The sequence below is a fragment of the Dendrobium catenatum genome, unplaced genomic scaffold (genome assembly GCF_001605985.2).
Source record: "Dendrobium catenatum unplaced genomic scaffold, ASM160598v2 fragScaff_scaffold_1638, whole genome shotgun sequence".
Classification (NCBI taxonomy): Eukaryota; Viridiplantae; Streptophyta; class Magnoliopsida; order Asparagales; family Orchidaceae; genus Dendrobium; species Dendrobium catenatum.
The window spans coordinates 1,879,217-1,896,963 of record NW_021320100.1 but is presented as its reverse complement, the minus strand read 5'-3'; the positions used below and the strand labels follow the sequence as shown (position 1 = coordinate 1,896,963).

General features: G+C 34.5%; 1 protein-coding gene across 1 annotated transcript; it reads left to right on the top strand.

Annotated features, from left to right (window-relative positions):
• Positions 1-16,005: 16,005 nt before the first annotated feature.
• LOC110113178 lies at positions 16,006-17,493 on the top strand. The gene is made up of 2 exons (XM_020845640.1): positions 16,006-16,120; positions 16,460-17,493. Exons 1-2 carry the CDS (start codon positions 16,006-16,008, stop codon positions 17,491-17,493), a joined length of 1,149 nt encoding a protein of 382 aa, XP_020701299.1.
• Positions 17,494-17,747: the final 254 nt, after the last annotated feature.

Here is a 17,747-nt window from a genome sequence, read left to right as displayed (position 1 = left end):
GAAGGCCAAAGATACGATCAGATTTAGATAAACTGAAATTTTTCCTACATACCCTCTCATTTCATTTGGCGCCGACCTGTTCTCATATCCATATTCTTTCATTTCGTTTGGCCTCCACTACAAGATTTAGGTCAACTGAAATTTTTCCTACAAGTTTATGTTTTCTTCTACTGCATTATTGATTGATTTTATGAGTTATTCTTTCAATAATCTTTGTATTATTTCTTCCATTGCATTCTTGTTGGATGTCAATATTATGAGTTTTCCTATGGATCTTATGTGTTAATTAACATAGGTCTTATAATTTGTAAAGTTCTTAACCGATTGTCGATTGATCTTGCAAAATAATAACTAGGTTTTTGTCATGGAGAAATATTTTAAAAAGATTTCACATAGTTCAAATGAAACAAACAAAAAAGATGAGGAGCAAAGTCAAAAAAGAATTTGCATGGAAATTGAATCATCAAGAAATCAAGATGTAGATTTAGAGAACCTTCCATCTGATCCTGGTTTGCGAATTCCTATCTATGACTTTTCTCTTAATATTCAAGATCAAGTTTGTCGATCTTACTTGCAAAGAGGACCATTCCAACCTCGCATTCATGAATTTCCCTGAAACCAAATTTGGGGCAAATGATAGACGATTCAATGCTGCGTGGTTTGATAAATATTCTAATTGGTTAGAATACAGCATATGCAAAGATAAGGCTTAATGTTTATATTGTTATCTATTTAAAGCAACAGGTAGAGGAAATGAGGATGCTGATGCATTCAATAAGAAAGGATTTTCAAATTGAAAAAAAAAATCAAATAGATTTGAACTTCATGTTGTGAGTCATAATAGTGCGCACAATATTGCACGACGAAACTGTGAAGACTTGATGAATCAAAGTCAACATATTGGTTTTATGTTTAAAAAGCAAACATATTATTCCACAACTGCAAATCAAACTCATCTAAAAGCATCACTTGATTGTGTCCGTTTTCTTTTAAGGCAAGGGCTAGCTTTTAGAGCCCATGACGAGTCTGACACATCCAGAAATCAAGGAAATTTCCTTCGGCTGTTGCACTCTTTAGCTGAACATAACAATGAGATAAATAATGTGGTGCTAAAAAATGCTCCAGAAAATTTAAATTTAACTGCACCAGAAATTCAAAAGGACATCACCAGAGCTATTTCGATTGCAATCACAGACTTCATAAAGAAAGAAATTGGAGAAAATTACTTCCCTCTTTTGATTGATGAAGCACGCGATATTTCCTCAAAAAGAGCAAATGGCTATTGTGGTTCAATTCGTTAACGAAAAGGGTCAGGTGGTTGAACGTTTTCTAGGCATTATTCATGTTCCTGATACAACGGCTAGAAGTCTAAAAAAAACCATTGAAGAATTGCTTTCAACTTCTAGTTTAAGTATATCCAAATTGCATGATCAAGGATATGATGGAGCAAATAATATGAACGAGGAGTGATTTTACTCCTATTGAACTGGAAATTCTAGACAATCAGTTGGAAATGTATATCATGGATATGCAGTCAGATCTATATTTCTCATTGTTAAAAGATATTGGAGATCTTGCTGAGACAATGATACATAATAAGAAAGATATTTTATATCCTCTTATTTTCAGGCTATTAAAACTCACTTTAGTTTTGTCGGTTGCAACAACTAGCAGGAGTAGAAAGAGTATTTTCTGCAATGGCTATCATTAAAACTCGATTGCGAAATAGGATTGGAGATCAGTGGATGAATGATACTTTACTCGCATGTATTGAGAAAGAAATATTGTATTGTATTGAAAATGTTGTAATTGATAATCTTTTTCAAAATATGAATAGCAGACGCTATAAATTGTAAGTATTTTCTATCATATATTTAATATTCAATCTTTAAAAAAAAATTAAACTGCCTATGCCGGTCCCAAGCCCGAATGCAAAAAAGTTGAGAGAATTTTTTAAAAGAATTTGTTCCCCCTCTAAAAAATGATTCTGGCTCCGCCACTGAATTTGTATAGAAATAATAAAACGCATGTTATAGCAGTAATATTTTCAAAACAGTAAATAAGTATGATATAGAGACCTATAAAATAGTGTAGTAAAAAAACAATAAAATCTACAAACTAGTAAATGAGTATGAATGTCAATATATAAAGTAGCAAACAATCATTATTATAAGTTATACGTTATGGCAGTACTATCAGATCAATGAACAAATCATATAAATCTCAAATTAATACTATCAAATTAGTATACACATGATGTTTAATCATTTTATATCAATATCAAATTGGGATTTTATATCACATGCTCAATAAACAAATTGTAATTAATATCATAGAGCAATTTATATCACATTTTCTTAACTTAAAACAGAATCTCAAAGTATTTTGACCTCATATGACTCACTTTTTTTTTATAGGCTATAGCACCATAACATGCTTGTAGGCACTAGAATATTACTTATAGCCACCAGAATGTGCCTTATAGGCGCCATAATATTCATTGACACAAATAGAATCTAAAAGGATTATGGCACCTTATGGCTTCCAACAGATATAATTTAATATCATATGCACATATATCATCACATTATAGTCGCTAAAAAGTAATTGAGCATGTGTCAAAATTGCAAAATTTTCTATAACGATAGGCAGCATAAAATCCCACTAGACAAAAAATCACATTTTCATAAAACAACTAAATTATCATGGATTATAGAAAATAATGTTTTAAGACTTTTATCATACTACACCACTATTTTCATAGTCAAAATATTTTTTTTTTATATTAAAATCTCACAAATTTCAAAACTCCCGTTGTAAAATTTTTCAAAATTTTTCAAAATGTATATAATCATAATATCTATAACATATAAAAAGTTACGGGATGAAAGTTTTACTGGTGCAAAGTTATCTGCATTTTTTTGCTAACATAAATAAATATTTGATAAAAAAAAGATAAAAAATTTTTATTCTTGAAAATTGAGATAGCATAATATGACCAACCTCGATCCGGATAATATTCTGAATTGGGCCGACAGCATAAAACGACAAAAAATGACTAAAACTTCCTTGACAGTAGAATCGATCTTCAACCAAGTATTTTCAAAGGCTTCTAGGCGAAGCTGCTCATAGATAGCATCATTCTCTTCATGCGCGACTTTCACTGGGGAAGAAAGCAACATATCAATCTTTCTTTTCATTCTCCCGTATGTTGAGAAGGTTTTTCTTTCGCATTTCCGAGCTGGAGCCTTGTGGAGAACAAAGAAATGCTGGAGATTCTTATCGAAGACATCAGATGCATTGGCTGCAGAGATGGGAGAAGAATGAAAATCACAAGTAGTGGAAGGAAAATGCCCCATTGTTGGAGGAGGACATACAATGTTAGGGCTTGGGCCTCAGTTCCCTCCAGTCCCAATCCCCAACTATAGTTGGCCTTTAAACCTGTCGTGTTTTAACGTATGCCTTCTTCTGCCTCCGGCGCCTGGACTCGCGAGAGGGAGGAGGCCGCTCGTATTATGCATCACAAGATAGAAGAGAACGTCAGAGCGTCGTGTCGCAGTAAGGAGTTGACGGTATCGCCTTGAGAAATCTGCCGCCGGAGCTCCTATCGGAAGTGAGTGTAGGTAAAAAAAAAATCTCTAGTTAAGAACAAACTGGACAAATATTAGGTGTAATTCAGATTACTATATTGAACGAGTGCCCGTATTGACTGCCTTTGAAGGAAAAGTAATTAGGAAATGTCTCTACGTTTTCCATAAGTAGTTTCTCACCACTTAAATATATGAGTTCAATCTAACAAGTTGGTCAAGCTCTACGCAATCTCAAGTAAGCCTCGATCAAGCTTTGGTCAAGCATGGCAAAGGCCCGAGTGTTAGGGATTAAGTACCCTATGGGTCTTCTCATAATGTATTGAACTAATCATTTTTATACATTGTTGGATAACATGGTAGTGAACTATATCATATTTCTCTATCTCCCATCAAAATTTTAGCCATAAATAACAATTTTTTTTCTTAAATTTCCAAAATTAACAAATTGGCGTCTTCAAAAAATTAAAGTAAATCATAAAAAAATTCAAAATTTTATGGAATTTTCATGTTAGCTTTCCCCAATTGTGCCTAATAAATTTTCTATGTCACAATTGATTTGATTGTAGTATTGTCATATTTATATGTCTTGTTGCTTACTTAAAATTCCCAAAACAAATCAATCTCTGATCAAAAAATTGTTAAATTTAGTAGACGGTCTACTTCTAGTAAAAACATCAAAATACAATCAAATTCCAATGCTCTAAGATTAGAATAAACAAATATCTTCTTTTTTTTTTTTTAGAATAAACAAATATCAATTCAGATATCTTTTGGGATTAGGTTAAAAAAACACATCAGAACATCTAAATCTAACAAATTGCAAAATGTGGATAGACTCAACCCCACTGGCCCCCAAAAAACAAATATATTTAAAATTTATCCTCTAGGATAAGGTTGAGGGGATCATCTAAATAAAATTTTACGCCATTTGGGATGAGGTTAAACTAGGGGTGTAAGAGTCAACTCGAGCTCGAGTCATTCTTGGCTTGTGTAGCTTGAGCCTGATTAATTAACCGAGTTCGAGCCGGCTCGTTTACTATGAAATAGAAAAAATAATTATGATTCTACCAATTATTATAATAAAATGATGAAAGAATGAGAAAATTAAAAGAAAAATTAATGAATAATAACTTAATTCATGATTGTATTCAGCTCGATGAGCTAATGAGTCGGCTCGTGAGCTAAAAAGTCAAGTCAAGGCTAGATTAAGCTTGGCTTGTCAACTCATCGTGTTCGTCTCATGAACCATTTATCAAGCCAAGCTTGAATTAGCTCACGAGTCGACTTGACTCACTTACACGCATAGGTTAAGCTAATTCTACTTCTACACCTTTTATCTTTTTAAGATAAGGATGATGATTGGCTACTCCTAAAGACGATCCTTAAAAATGTATAAAACATAAGAAAAATAAAAATGAAGCCTTAAGCTCTTAAAATTGAGCTACAAAATTAAATAATTTCATAAATTTAATGTTCTTTTATTGTTTATTTATTGAAGTATTTTGAATTTTCTAAATTTTATTTGTTGGTAGCCATTGGAGGCCAATAGGCCATTGGCCAAAAGGTTTGACCACGTGGCATTGAACGACCACGTGGCCTGGCTTTATCATACATTATATTATCCTTAGTATGGGTGATTGGCCGAAGAGGACAAATTTATGTAAAAAATAAATTTCATGAGTCTAAATATTCTAATAAATTAAATTATTTTGAGATAAATAAAATACATGAAAAATTTTAATTAGTTTTTTATATTATCCACCTCAAAATGAAATTAATAATTTAAAATTTATATTAAGAAAAAATTATTAGAATATATTGAGATAATTTTCGAATAGATCATCACAGATTGTGTTGATTGGCTCTGTTATTTTTTTTTTTCTAATTTACTTGCAGCTTAAATCTATAGCTCTGTTATTTTTAATAAATCATAATAAGAGAGAAATTTCTCTTCAAAATTTAAAATAGAATAAAAATTGATTTTATTTTAAAATAAAACTCTTACTAAGATCATTTATTATGATTTATTTTGGGAACAAATTCAAACATAATAAGACTTCTATATCAAATCCTCTAACTTTTGAGTCAATTTTGAGCTAAGACCAAACTAGTTTAGGAAAAATCATTTTCAATCCGATAATAAAATATTCTAAAAAATTAAAATTAAAAAATGTTAATGCGCCTGAATTTATGGCGGATATTACGACGGTAAAGATCATCGTTAACAGGTCGACGGATTTATACGGAGGATTATCCGCCGGTATTGCCGGCGTATATTTTCGCCAGAAATGCCGATGGATTATATGCTAGAATTCAACGAAAAAATGGCGTTGGGTTCCTCAATCTTTTCGCTGGAATTTTACCGGAACACCCATCAAAATATTTTATGGCGAAAATATTTCGCCGGTTTAGATTTTCCGACGCGTGAATAACTGGCGGATCATTTTGCGTCGGAAATATGTCGGAAAGCACATATTTCCAGCGGATTTTTTTTGTTGTCGACAGATTTTGTCCGCCGATAACAAAGCATTTTCCTGCGGTGTTACTTTACTTCTACTAGGCATTACTTGAGGCTACTTTCCTTAAAAAAAAAAAAGAGCTCTTAAAATCATTTATATGTTATTAAAAAGTTTAATTACTTGTGAGATTTAATTTTATATATATGGTTCATATTAGTCATTAATTAGAGAAAAATACCCAAAAGTTTATTTCTGATAAAAATCCCCTTTTGTATTCAAGAAGTACTTGTTGAAGTATACTAAAAAAGAAATTTATTCAATAAATTTTGTGTCATTTAATTCATTGGATGATATATGAGATATGCATTAGCCTAATATCTTAGGAACCTCTCTTAATCTTCAATAAGGTGCATAAATGAAGCCACTTGAATGAGTTTTCTCTCTAAAACTTGTTGTATGTAAAGATTGTTCATTTATAGTTCTAATTGAATCATTCATATAAGATTACTGATGCATGATCCACATTTTTTGGTAGTTCTGCATCTACTTCCTTATTAGATAACATGAAGCATCTATGGTCTATAAAAAAGGAGTAAATTATAGTAAGAAACACAATATAATTTTATAGTCAAAAGTTAGTGAATCAACATACTAATGAATACTTATCATATGATTTTAGCCAATTCATGATTGTATTTAGCTATAATCACATTGTACTTTCATCACCCATTTTTGTTTCCCTCCCTTCAAAGTTATCTTCCAATCCCGCTAACCGAGTTTTAAAGAAAGATAATTGCTCTTTATCAATTGGGTGAAGGTGATATTAATATTGTTGGATCCATTGGCTTTCACTTCTTGCATAATGGATCTATAAAATAAGGGGGTATTTTTCATTCTCTTTATCATCAACTTTTTTTTTTTTTGATAAAATCCACATAAAGGGCATACACATTAATAAAAAGCAAAATTATAAGTCCTTAAAGAAACCAAAGCCCTCTAAACTACATCATTCTAAATAAAACTTACAGTTACAAACTAAATACAAAATTCCAACTAAAAGAAAACTAGCTCAAATACAAAACCAGCTAAAGAGGCAGCAACCATCAAAGACCTCAGAAGATGCCGCTGCAACCATGAAGACTTTGACCTGTAAAAAGCACAAGACTAAACAGAAAAAAATCAAAACAAAGTCATAACAGAAATGAACCCACAACCAAAAAAGGGCCAACCCAAACAGCCAAGACAGAAACCATCCACCCAAATGCCAAAGGCAAAAAGATAACAACAGCTAAAGGAAGTAAAACAACCAAACACTAAAGACCCACCACCCAATTGAAGCCAAGAAGCAGAAGACAAAAACCCAAAACCAATTACTTATTTCTAGATTTTCGATTACTACGTTTGCTTCCACCTTGAGAAAAAGACTTTTATAACAATACGACTTAGATTCAAATCATATAACTCTTGAAACTCATCCATTGTATCATCCAAATCATCCCCAGCATCCCCACAAGGAGAAATTAGACTCATCAAGCCAATCATAGTGATCCACAGGAGTTTTCATTAAATTGGAAGACAACTTAGCTTTCAATTCATCAAAGGAAATAAGTTCAACCGGCACATGAAAAAATGACACATTCTCATTCTCCCTCATGTTATAGGTAATACCATAAGAAATAACTATATGATCACCCTCCACAAACCCATCAGAAACCAAAATTACCAAAGAATATGCTTCATATTCCAATAAAACTCGAAATACTACAATCCACAAGAGCAATGACTTCATTTCCATGATCAGATGAAATAGGACAAGCTCTATCGTTGAACAAACAAGTATGTGCTCCCAAATCCTCCCTAAAACCTTCATTAATAACACGATTATTCGATATAGGCAAAACATAATTTAACAGTTCACCCCCCACATTAGGACCAACATCCATTGGATCACCCCCAACCACGGGCACATATTCAGGATGAACCACGACCCAGGCTTCCAAATCAGCATAAAAAGAATTAGCACTGAATCCCCTAGTACACGCCACAGTCGAAGGATCAATCATCTCATTCACATCGTTCACCACTAAATCATTAACAGGCAATGCATGAGTTAAGTAAGAGGCTCAATAATAAAATAATTATTCTTAGCAATAATGACATTCCCATTAGAATTAATAACAATAATAACATTATTAGGAGCAATTTTCAGGCCAGAGGACAAGAGATGACAATCACCCCTCAAATGGGTGATGCATTTATAGTGAACACAAAAGTGGGGGAACACTTCCATCCCAATATGTTGAATATAATCATACTTTTTAGGACCAATCCACACTCTATCAAAATAATTTTTGGTGATGTCAAGCTCAACCAACACATGCGCTATAGATGGACATGAACCAATAGAAGTAGCATTATCCACCTTCAACGGAAGACCAAGCAGAGATCCTAAGCCGTAAAGCATAGGGGGGGGGGAGAAAATGTGCAGCCTCAAGTTCGGGAAAGAAATCTAGATCTGAATAATAGGTGACTCCACACCAATATTCACAAAAGGGACCATTTAGTAATTTTTTATGAAGCAATTGCTAACAAAATAGGATATGTGACAGAAAATCCTACTATAATCGAGATCATTCTCCAATTTGATAAGCACATGCAACGAATCCAATAGGATAATCAAAAAATTACCATTCAACTTAAGATTGAAGAAAAACCTTCTAATGGAGTCAAGGCTAGGGCGACGAGGTGACGAGAGGGAAAAAAGCCAAGCAAGATAAATTTAAGAGCAGCCAACAGAGGATTTCCTCTTCCGAGATCCACAGAGAGGGAAAATTGTAAAAAACAATCGATTTGAGCTCATGAAAACAAACATCAGAAGAAATACCAGATATTGCCTCCAAGAAAGAACGCGATTTTAACAAAACATATAAAAAACCAGGGTCCTTCAAACGTTTCACTGCCATTCAAGCCGCAACGGGCCAGAGGTGGACGAAACAGGAATAACAAAGTGATAAAGAAGATAAAGAATTAAAAGGAGAGAAGCTTACCTGAAGAACACCAGCAGCGACAGCGGTGGCGATGGCTAGCAGCGTCGAGAGAGGGGTAGCGAGAAATCCTAACGGAGTGAACATTTTCGATATGAGGAATTGATTCTCTTTATCATCAACCATCTTCAACACTAGGTTATTAATTAGGATTGCAAATAGCTATAGCTTAGGAGATTTGAAAAGCTACATAAAGAGGGGTTCTTATCCCTTATTATAGAATTAAATGCCACAAATAGTATCTAGCAAATTCATGCATTACACCCTCGACCTTGTATGTTACCTGAGCAAAATAACGATTCCCTACAAATCTAATTAGAGTGGTCATCTAAGTATCCTGTAAAGTATCTCAAATGAATTTATTTTATACAAGATAATGAGGCAAAACAAATGTCTTCAATCTTGTTTGAACATAGTTCTATCCATGTTTGAATCATAATCGAATTTATTCTAACAATGTTAAAAACTTTCTTTAACCATACTCAACTATTATTTGAACTTAAAAAAAAGATTCAAACATTGATTGAATAAGGTTTGAGCATATTCCTAATATAGTTTGAATAAAGTTCAACCATTTCACAAGTAGTTCAAATAAGGTTTGAATATATTTTCAACAAAGTTATAGCATGTACTATAATATCTAACAAGGTTTAGGATTTAGGGTTTAGTACGTGAATAAAATTTGAAAAAAAGTTCGCATTTTTTTTTTACATATGATTCTCCTCTTGTCTCCATGTTATAACTCGGTATTTCTAGCAATAAATACACCAAAGCCTAAATAACAAAAACAGATTACATCACTAATCTTTAAACACCATTTAATAGACGATGGTCAGAAAGTTGAGAACATGGCTTTTAAATTTTAGCACATCAATCACATGAGCTCCAAGGTTTTAAGAGACAATAAAGAAGTTCAGAAGGAATGAATTGCGAGCCTGCTAGGGTTTCCTCTCTGCGTCGTCGCCTCCTGCAGACTTTCCCTCGCTCACCTCCTCCGGCGAGGTCGGAGGACCCCCTCGTAATGGATACAACCTTTAGTAAGTAGGATTTCCCTCCTCTAGGCCCATCTTCTGATGGTATTCTGAATTCTCTCCCGAGGAACTGGAGCAAGGTCTTCGCTCCAGATAATAACGCCCCAAAATCTCTTGAGTTTTTACATCATCCATCTGAGCCTGACATAATACCTTTTTCGAGTGAAAAGTGATTTATACGGAGGATTATCCGCCGGTATTGCCGGCGTATATTTTCGCCAGAAATGCCGATGGATTATATGCCATAATTCAACGAAAAAATGGCGTTGGGTTCCTCAATCTTTTCGCTGGAATTTTACCGGAACACCCATCAAAATATTTTATGGCGAAAATATTTCGCCGGTTTAGATTTTCCGACGCGTGAATAACCGTCGGATCATTTTGCGTCGAAAATATGTCGGAAAGCACATATTTCCAGCGGATTTTTTTTGTTGCCGACAGATTTTGTCCACCGATAACAAAGCATTTTTCTGCGGTGTTACTTTACTTCTACTAGGCATTACTTGAGGCTACTTTCCTTAAAAAAAACAAAAGAGCTCTTAAAATCATTTATATGTTATTAAAAAGTTTAATTACTTGTGAGATTTAATTTTATATGGTTCATATTAGTCATTAATTAGAGAAAAATACCCAAAAGTTTATTTCTAATAAAAATCCCCTTTTGTATTCAAGAAGTACTTGTTGAAGTATACTAAAAAAGACATTTATTCAAAAAATTCTGTGTCATTTAATTCATTGGATGATATATGAGATATGCATTAGCCTAATATCTTAGGTACCTCTCTTAATCTTCAATAAGGTGCATAAATGAAGCCACTTGAATGAGTTTTCTCTCTAAAACTATTTTTTTTTTTTTTGGATATTTGGGGCATAGCACATTTTATTAAAAGACAAATAAAAAGTTCAACAATAAGGACCAAACAAATGCAGGAAATAAAAGAATAAAAATACAGCTACAACCAATCATTCTATAACTAATATAGAATGAAGAAAACCAAACCTATTAAAAAACCAACATAAAAGGAATTAAGGAAATAAAGAACATTAAAGAAGACAACATCAGACTTCAGACTTTCTCAACCAAGCAGAAGGTAGATATATCAGATCCAAGTAAGCCGTAGAAAACCCGAAGGTAAAGACAGGATCAAAGGATAAATCATCAACACAATCCAAGTAGTCCCCATGTCCCAGAATCCTCAAACTCCTACGTTCCATCTTCCAGCATTTGCAACCATCCATAATCGTCCAGTCCATATCAAGTCCTTCCCAGCAGGTGTTGTCCGAAAAAAATCCAGAATATGCAAAAAAAGATGAAACAATAATCAGTACATAAATATACAGACTAAAGAGCTTGTAAATCTGGGAGGAACTAAGTATATTTTTGGCTTCATTCATCGTAGGGTCTTTCCCACTTTGGTTGCCCGTAGGCCATCCAAAAAGTGGATAGCAGGTGATCATCATAATCCACAGCCCAATAACCTGCATATCGGGCTTAAGGATACCACAGAGACATTCTCTCTAAAACTTGTTGTATGTAAAGATTGTTACTTTATAGCTCTAATTGAATCATTCATATAAGATACTGATGCATGATCCACATTTTTTTGGTAGTTCAGCATCTACTTCCTTATTAGATAACATGAAGCATCTATGGTCTATAAAAAAGGAGTAAATTATAATAAGAAACACAATATAATTATATAGTCAAAAGTTAGTTAATCAACATACTAATGAATACTTATCATACTATTTTAGTCAATTCATGATTGTATTTAGCTATAATCACATTGTACTTTCATCAATTATTTTTGTTTCCCTCCCTTCGAAGTTATCTTCCAATCTTGCTAACCGAGTTTTGAAGAAAGATAATTGCTCTTCATCAATTGGGTGAAGGTGATTAATATTGTTGGATCCATTGGCTTTCACTTCTTGCATAATGGATCTATAAAATAATATCATTATGCTTCTTATTCTAGGTTCTTTTTAATTGATAATCGTTTAATTTCATCATCTCTAGCACAATGACCAGAGATACAACCTCTTGCATCATAATATTTGTACATATAATGACAAGATATGGGCTAACATATCTTGCCTTGTGCATCATAGATTCATAGTACGTGAACATATAATGACAAGTGATGAGCTAGCATTTCTTGCCTCTGATACTACATCACCTTGAGTCTCCAAGGAAATGGAATAATTAGTGGCAAGGAGCTCCAATATCCTCCTCTCATCCTTCTAAGCGAGAATGGGTGATTTAGCAATATGAAACTCCTTATTAACCTCCTTATCTACACTTATTTGTGTGGCCTAATCCACATTTATTCTCCTTCACCCCCTCTATACATTACTCATACAAATTTACTTATAACATTCAAGTTTTATTCCAAACTTATTCTCAAGTATGAGATAGTTGTTTCTTAGTTCTTCAACAACTACAAGTTGCTTCGACTGATCTAAAGATGGCATGGATTAACTAGTAGATAGTTGTTCTTTAGCTTCCTCTCTTGGTTTCTCCTTAGTGCGACCAATGCACTTACAAACAAATTTTAGGGTGATAACTTTCTTCTATATTCTTTGGGTCTGTTTTCTTAAAGTTCTTGTCTCCATTCAAGTTGTTATCTATAAACCAAGTAATTTTATTCATCTCATTGAATTTATTTTCATATGAAAAATCTACAAATCCCAACCTAGTGATTAATGCAAATTCAACTACTATAAATCTCATGTGCTTCCCTTTAATATTGAACACAAGGGAGTGTTTCTCATTCTCTTTATCATCAACTTTTTTTTTGGATAAAATCCACATAAGGGGCATACACGTTAATAAAAAGCAAAATTATAAATCCTTAAAGGAACCAAAACCCTCTAAAATACATCATTATAAATAAAACCTATGAGCCTTAGTTACAAACTAAATACAAAATTCCAACTGAAAGAAAACTAGCTCAAATACAAAACCAACTAAAGAGGTAGCAACCATCAAAGACCTCAGAAGATGCCGCTGCAACCATGAAGTCTTTGACCTACAAAAAGCACAAGACTAAATAGAGAAAATCAAAACAAACCCATAACATAAATGAACCCACAACCAGAAAAGGGCCAACCCAAACAACCAAGATAGAAACCATCCACCCAAATGTCAAAGGCAAAAATATAACAATAGCTAAAGGAAGTAAAACAACCAGACACTAAAGACCCACCACCCAATTGAAGCCCATAAGCAGAATATAGAAACCCAAAACCAATTACTTCTTTCTAGATTTTCAATTACTACGTTTGCTTCCACCATGAGAAAAAGACTTTTTATAACAATATGATTTAGATTCAAATCATATAACTCTTGAAACTCATCCATCGGATCATCCAAATCATCCCCAACATTCCCAAAAAGAGAAAATTAAACTCATCAAGCCAATCATAGTGATCCACATGAGTTTCCATTAAATTGGAAGACAATTTAGCTTTCAATTCATTAGAGTAAATAAGCTCAACCAGCACATGAAAAAATGACACATTCTCATCCTCCCCTGTGTTACAGGGAATACCAGAAGAAATAACAATATGATCACCCTCCACAAACTCATCATAAACCAAAACTATCAAAGAACATGCTTCAGGTTCCAATAAAACTCAAAATACTACAATCCACAAGAGCAATGACTTCATTTCCAAGATCGGATGAAATAGGACAAGCTATACCGTTAAACAAATAAGTAAGTGCTCCCAAATCCTCCCTAAAACCTCATTAATAGCACGATTTTTTGATATATGCAAAACATAATTTAATGGTTCACCCCCCACATCAGGACCAAAATCCATTGGATCACCCCCCACCACTGGCATAGATTCAGGATGAACCATGACCCATGCTTCCAAATCACCATAAAAAGAATTAGTACCAAATCCCCTAGTACACGCCACAGCCGAAGGATCAATCATCTCATTCACATAATTCACCACTAAATCATTAACATGCAATGCATGAGTTGAAGAAGAGACTCAATATTAAAAGAATTATCCTTAGCAATAATGACATTCTCATTATAATTAATAACAATAATAACATTATTAGGAATAATTTTCAGGCCAAAGGATAAGAGTTGATAATCACCCCTCAAATGACCAATGCATTTACAGTGAACACAAAGGTGGGGGAACACTTCCATCTCAATATGTTGAATATAATCATACTTTTCAGGACCAATCCACACTCTATCAAAATAATTTTTGGTGATATCAAGTTCAACCAACACATGCGCTACTAACGGGCGCGAACCAATAGAAGTAGCATTATCCACCTTCAATGGAAGACCAAGCAGAGATCTTAAGTCGTAAAGGATAGGGGGAGAAAATGTGCAGCCTCAAGTTCAAGAAAGAAATCTAGATCGGAATAATAGGTGACTCCACACCAATATCCACAAAAGGGGACCATTTAGTAAGTTTCATGTAGTAGTTGCTAACAAAATAAGATATGTGACAGAAAATCCTACTATAACTAAGATCATTCTCCAATTTGATAAGCACATGCAATGAATCCAATAGGGTAATAAAAAATTACCATTTACTTAAGATTGAAGAAAAGCCTTCTAATGGATTCAAGGCTAGGGCGACGAGAGGAAAAAAAAGCCAACCAAGACAAATTTAAGAGGAGCAGCCAACGAGAGGATCTCCTCCTAGCTTTGAGATCCACAGTGAGGGAAAACTATAAAAAACAATTGATTTGAGCTCAGGAAAACAAACGTCAAAAGAAATACCATATATTGCCTCCAAGAAAGAGCACGATTTTAACAAAACATCCAAAAATCCAGGGTCCTTCAAATATTTCATCGCCATTTAGGCAGCAACAGGCCAAAGGTGGGCGAAATAGGAAGAACAAAGTGATAAAGCAGATAAACAATTAAGAGGAGAGAAGCTTCCCTGGAACATCAGCAGCGATAGCGGTGGCGGCGGCTAGGAGTGTCGAGAGAGGGGTAGCGAGAAATCCTAGCGGAGTGAACATTTTCGATACAAGGAATTGATTCTCTTTATCATCAACCATCTTCAACACTAGGTTATTAATTAGGATTGCAAATAGCTATAGCTTAGGAGCTTTGAAAAGCTACATAAAGAGGGGTTCTTATCCCTTATTATAGAATTAAATGCCACAAATAGTATCTAGCAAATTCATGCATTACACCCTCGACCTTGTATGTTACCTGAGCAAAATAACGACTCCCTACAAATCTAATTAGAGTGGTCATCTACGTATCCTGTAAAGTATCCCAAATGAATTTATTTTATACAAGATAATGAGGCAAAACAAATGTCTTCAATCTTGTTTGAACATAGTTCTATCCATGTTTGAACCATAATCGAATTTATTCTAACAATGTTAAAAACTTTCTTTAACCATACTCAACTATTATTTGAACTTAAAAAAAAGATTCAAACATTGATTGAATAAGGTTTGAGCATATTCCTAATTTTCAAACATTGATTGAATAAGGTATGAGTATATTCCTAATATAGTTTGAATAAAGTTCAACCATTTCACAAGCAGTTCAAATAAGGTTTGAATATATTTCCAACAAAGTTATAGCATGTACTATAATATCTAACAAGGTTTAGGATTTAGGGTTTAGTACGTGAATAAAATTTGAAAAAAAGTTCGCATTTTTTTTTTACATATGATTCTCCTCTTGTCTCCATGTTATAACTCGGTATTTCTAGCAATAAATACACCAAAGCCTAAATAACAAAAACAGATTACATCACTAATCTTTAAACACCATTTAATAGACGATGGTCAGAAAGTTGAGAACATGGCTTTTAAATTTTAGCACATCAATCACATGAGCTCCAAGATTTTAAGAGACAATAAAGAAGTTCAGAAGGAATGAATTGCGAGCCTGCTAGGGTTTCCTCTCTGCGTCGTCGCCTCCTGCAGACTTTCCCTCGCTCACCTCCTCCGGCGAGGTCGGAGGACCCCCTCGTAATGGATACAACCTTTAGTAAGTAGGATTTCCCTCCTCTAGGCCCATCTTCTGATGGTATTCTGAATTCTCTCCCGAGGAACTGGAGCAAGGTCTTCGCTCCAGATAATAACGCCCCAAAATCTCTTGAGTTTTTACATCATCCATCTGAGCCTGACATAATACCTTTTTCGAGTGAAAAGTTGTGCAAGGGAGGGGAAGAATGGGATTTATGCCTGGTTGGGTACTCGATCGGGCGCAGACTCTTTTATGAGGCTCTGCTGGGGGCCATGAACAAGACCTGAAGCTTAAAAGGTACGTTTAAGTTGCTCTCTCTCAATGATGGATTTTTCCTTCTTAGGTTAACTTGCCAAGAAGATTTTGATACGGTATGGTCGAGAGGAGTCTGGTTCCTGTTGGGTAAGCCTTTTGTGCTTCAAAAATGGCATCCCAAGTTCATACCGAAGAAGGAAGAATTTTCGTCTGTCCCGATCTGGGTGAAGATACACGATCTACCCCTTGCATGTTGGAATTCAGAGGGTATCTCTCGAATAGCTAGTAAAATTAGTGTTTCGGTGGCTGCAGATAAGCTAACTGAGCAAAAGTTCAGGCTCACGTATGCTCGAATTTGTGTTCTAGTTGACAACAAAGCCACATATCCGGAAGAGATTCAAGTATCTTTAGATGGCGACGTGGTAAGCTTAAAAGTTCAGTATGAATGGCGTCCACTTCCCTGCGAATACTGTAAGTCTTTAATGCATTTTTCTGCATCTTGTATGGAAAAGCCTAAGACTGATTCAGATGAACTGGAGAAAAATAAAACTGTTAATCGGGGTAGGAGTCACAGTAGGAATGCACGAAGCAGAAACAAGTCTAGGAGTCAGAATTTCTCTAGGCCTCCGCCCACTAATGTGGTGCATCAAGCCCCGCTCAGTAACGCTGCACAATCCACAAATCACAATAACGTCAATATATCAAATGCATTAGGCCACCCTTTGCATTTTCAGCCGCACTCCCCAACTTCCCAGAATCCCCATATCAATTTAGACAATTTTGGAGGAGAAATGCCTTCTTCGGATTTGCCTATTAATGAGGATGTTATTGTGTCAGGTATCCCTAACCTGAATTTTCCCAATGAGGCATTCTCTTCTTCGTCTACTTCTCTGAACACAAAATCCCCCGCCAAGACTAAAGATATTATATCCCCAAATAAGTTTGAAGTCCTCAATATAGAGGAAGTCAACTCTCAACACACTGAAGATTTAGAGGGCGTGGATGGAAAATTAGACTTATCGATTAGTGGCAAAAGCATAATGCCGGAGAAAAATAAACAGACTCAATCGAGTGCTGCGTCAAAAAAACCTGCAAGGGGAAAGCAGAACAAAAAACCCCAGTCTCACCCAAACTCTTAATGTTTTTTCCACCCATGGCGGCATGGAATATCAGGGGATTTAATCACCCTGATAAAGTGTTATGTTTCAAGCGACTCATACAATCATTCAAGCTAGACTTGGTTTGCATATTGGAAAATAGGATTAACTCTCATTCTTTAAGAGATCCTTTTTTCGAAGCTTCTCATTCTCTTTATTCTAATGAAGCAAGTTGCAACAATTTTGATTTATCTGCCTCGGGTCGGATTTGGATAAAGTGGAATGCCTCAAAACTT

Excerpts from the sequence above, each read along its gene's own strand:
- LOC110113178 (XM_020845640.1), top strand. The coding sequence starts at position 16,006 with ATGAATTGCGAGCCTGCTAGGGTTTCCTCTCTGCGTCGTCGCCTCCTG. Across the intron at positions 16,121-16,459 it reads CGTAATGGATACAACCTTTA|ATTTTGATACGGTATGGTCG; the intron begins GTAAGTAGGATT and ends CTTGCCAAGAAG.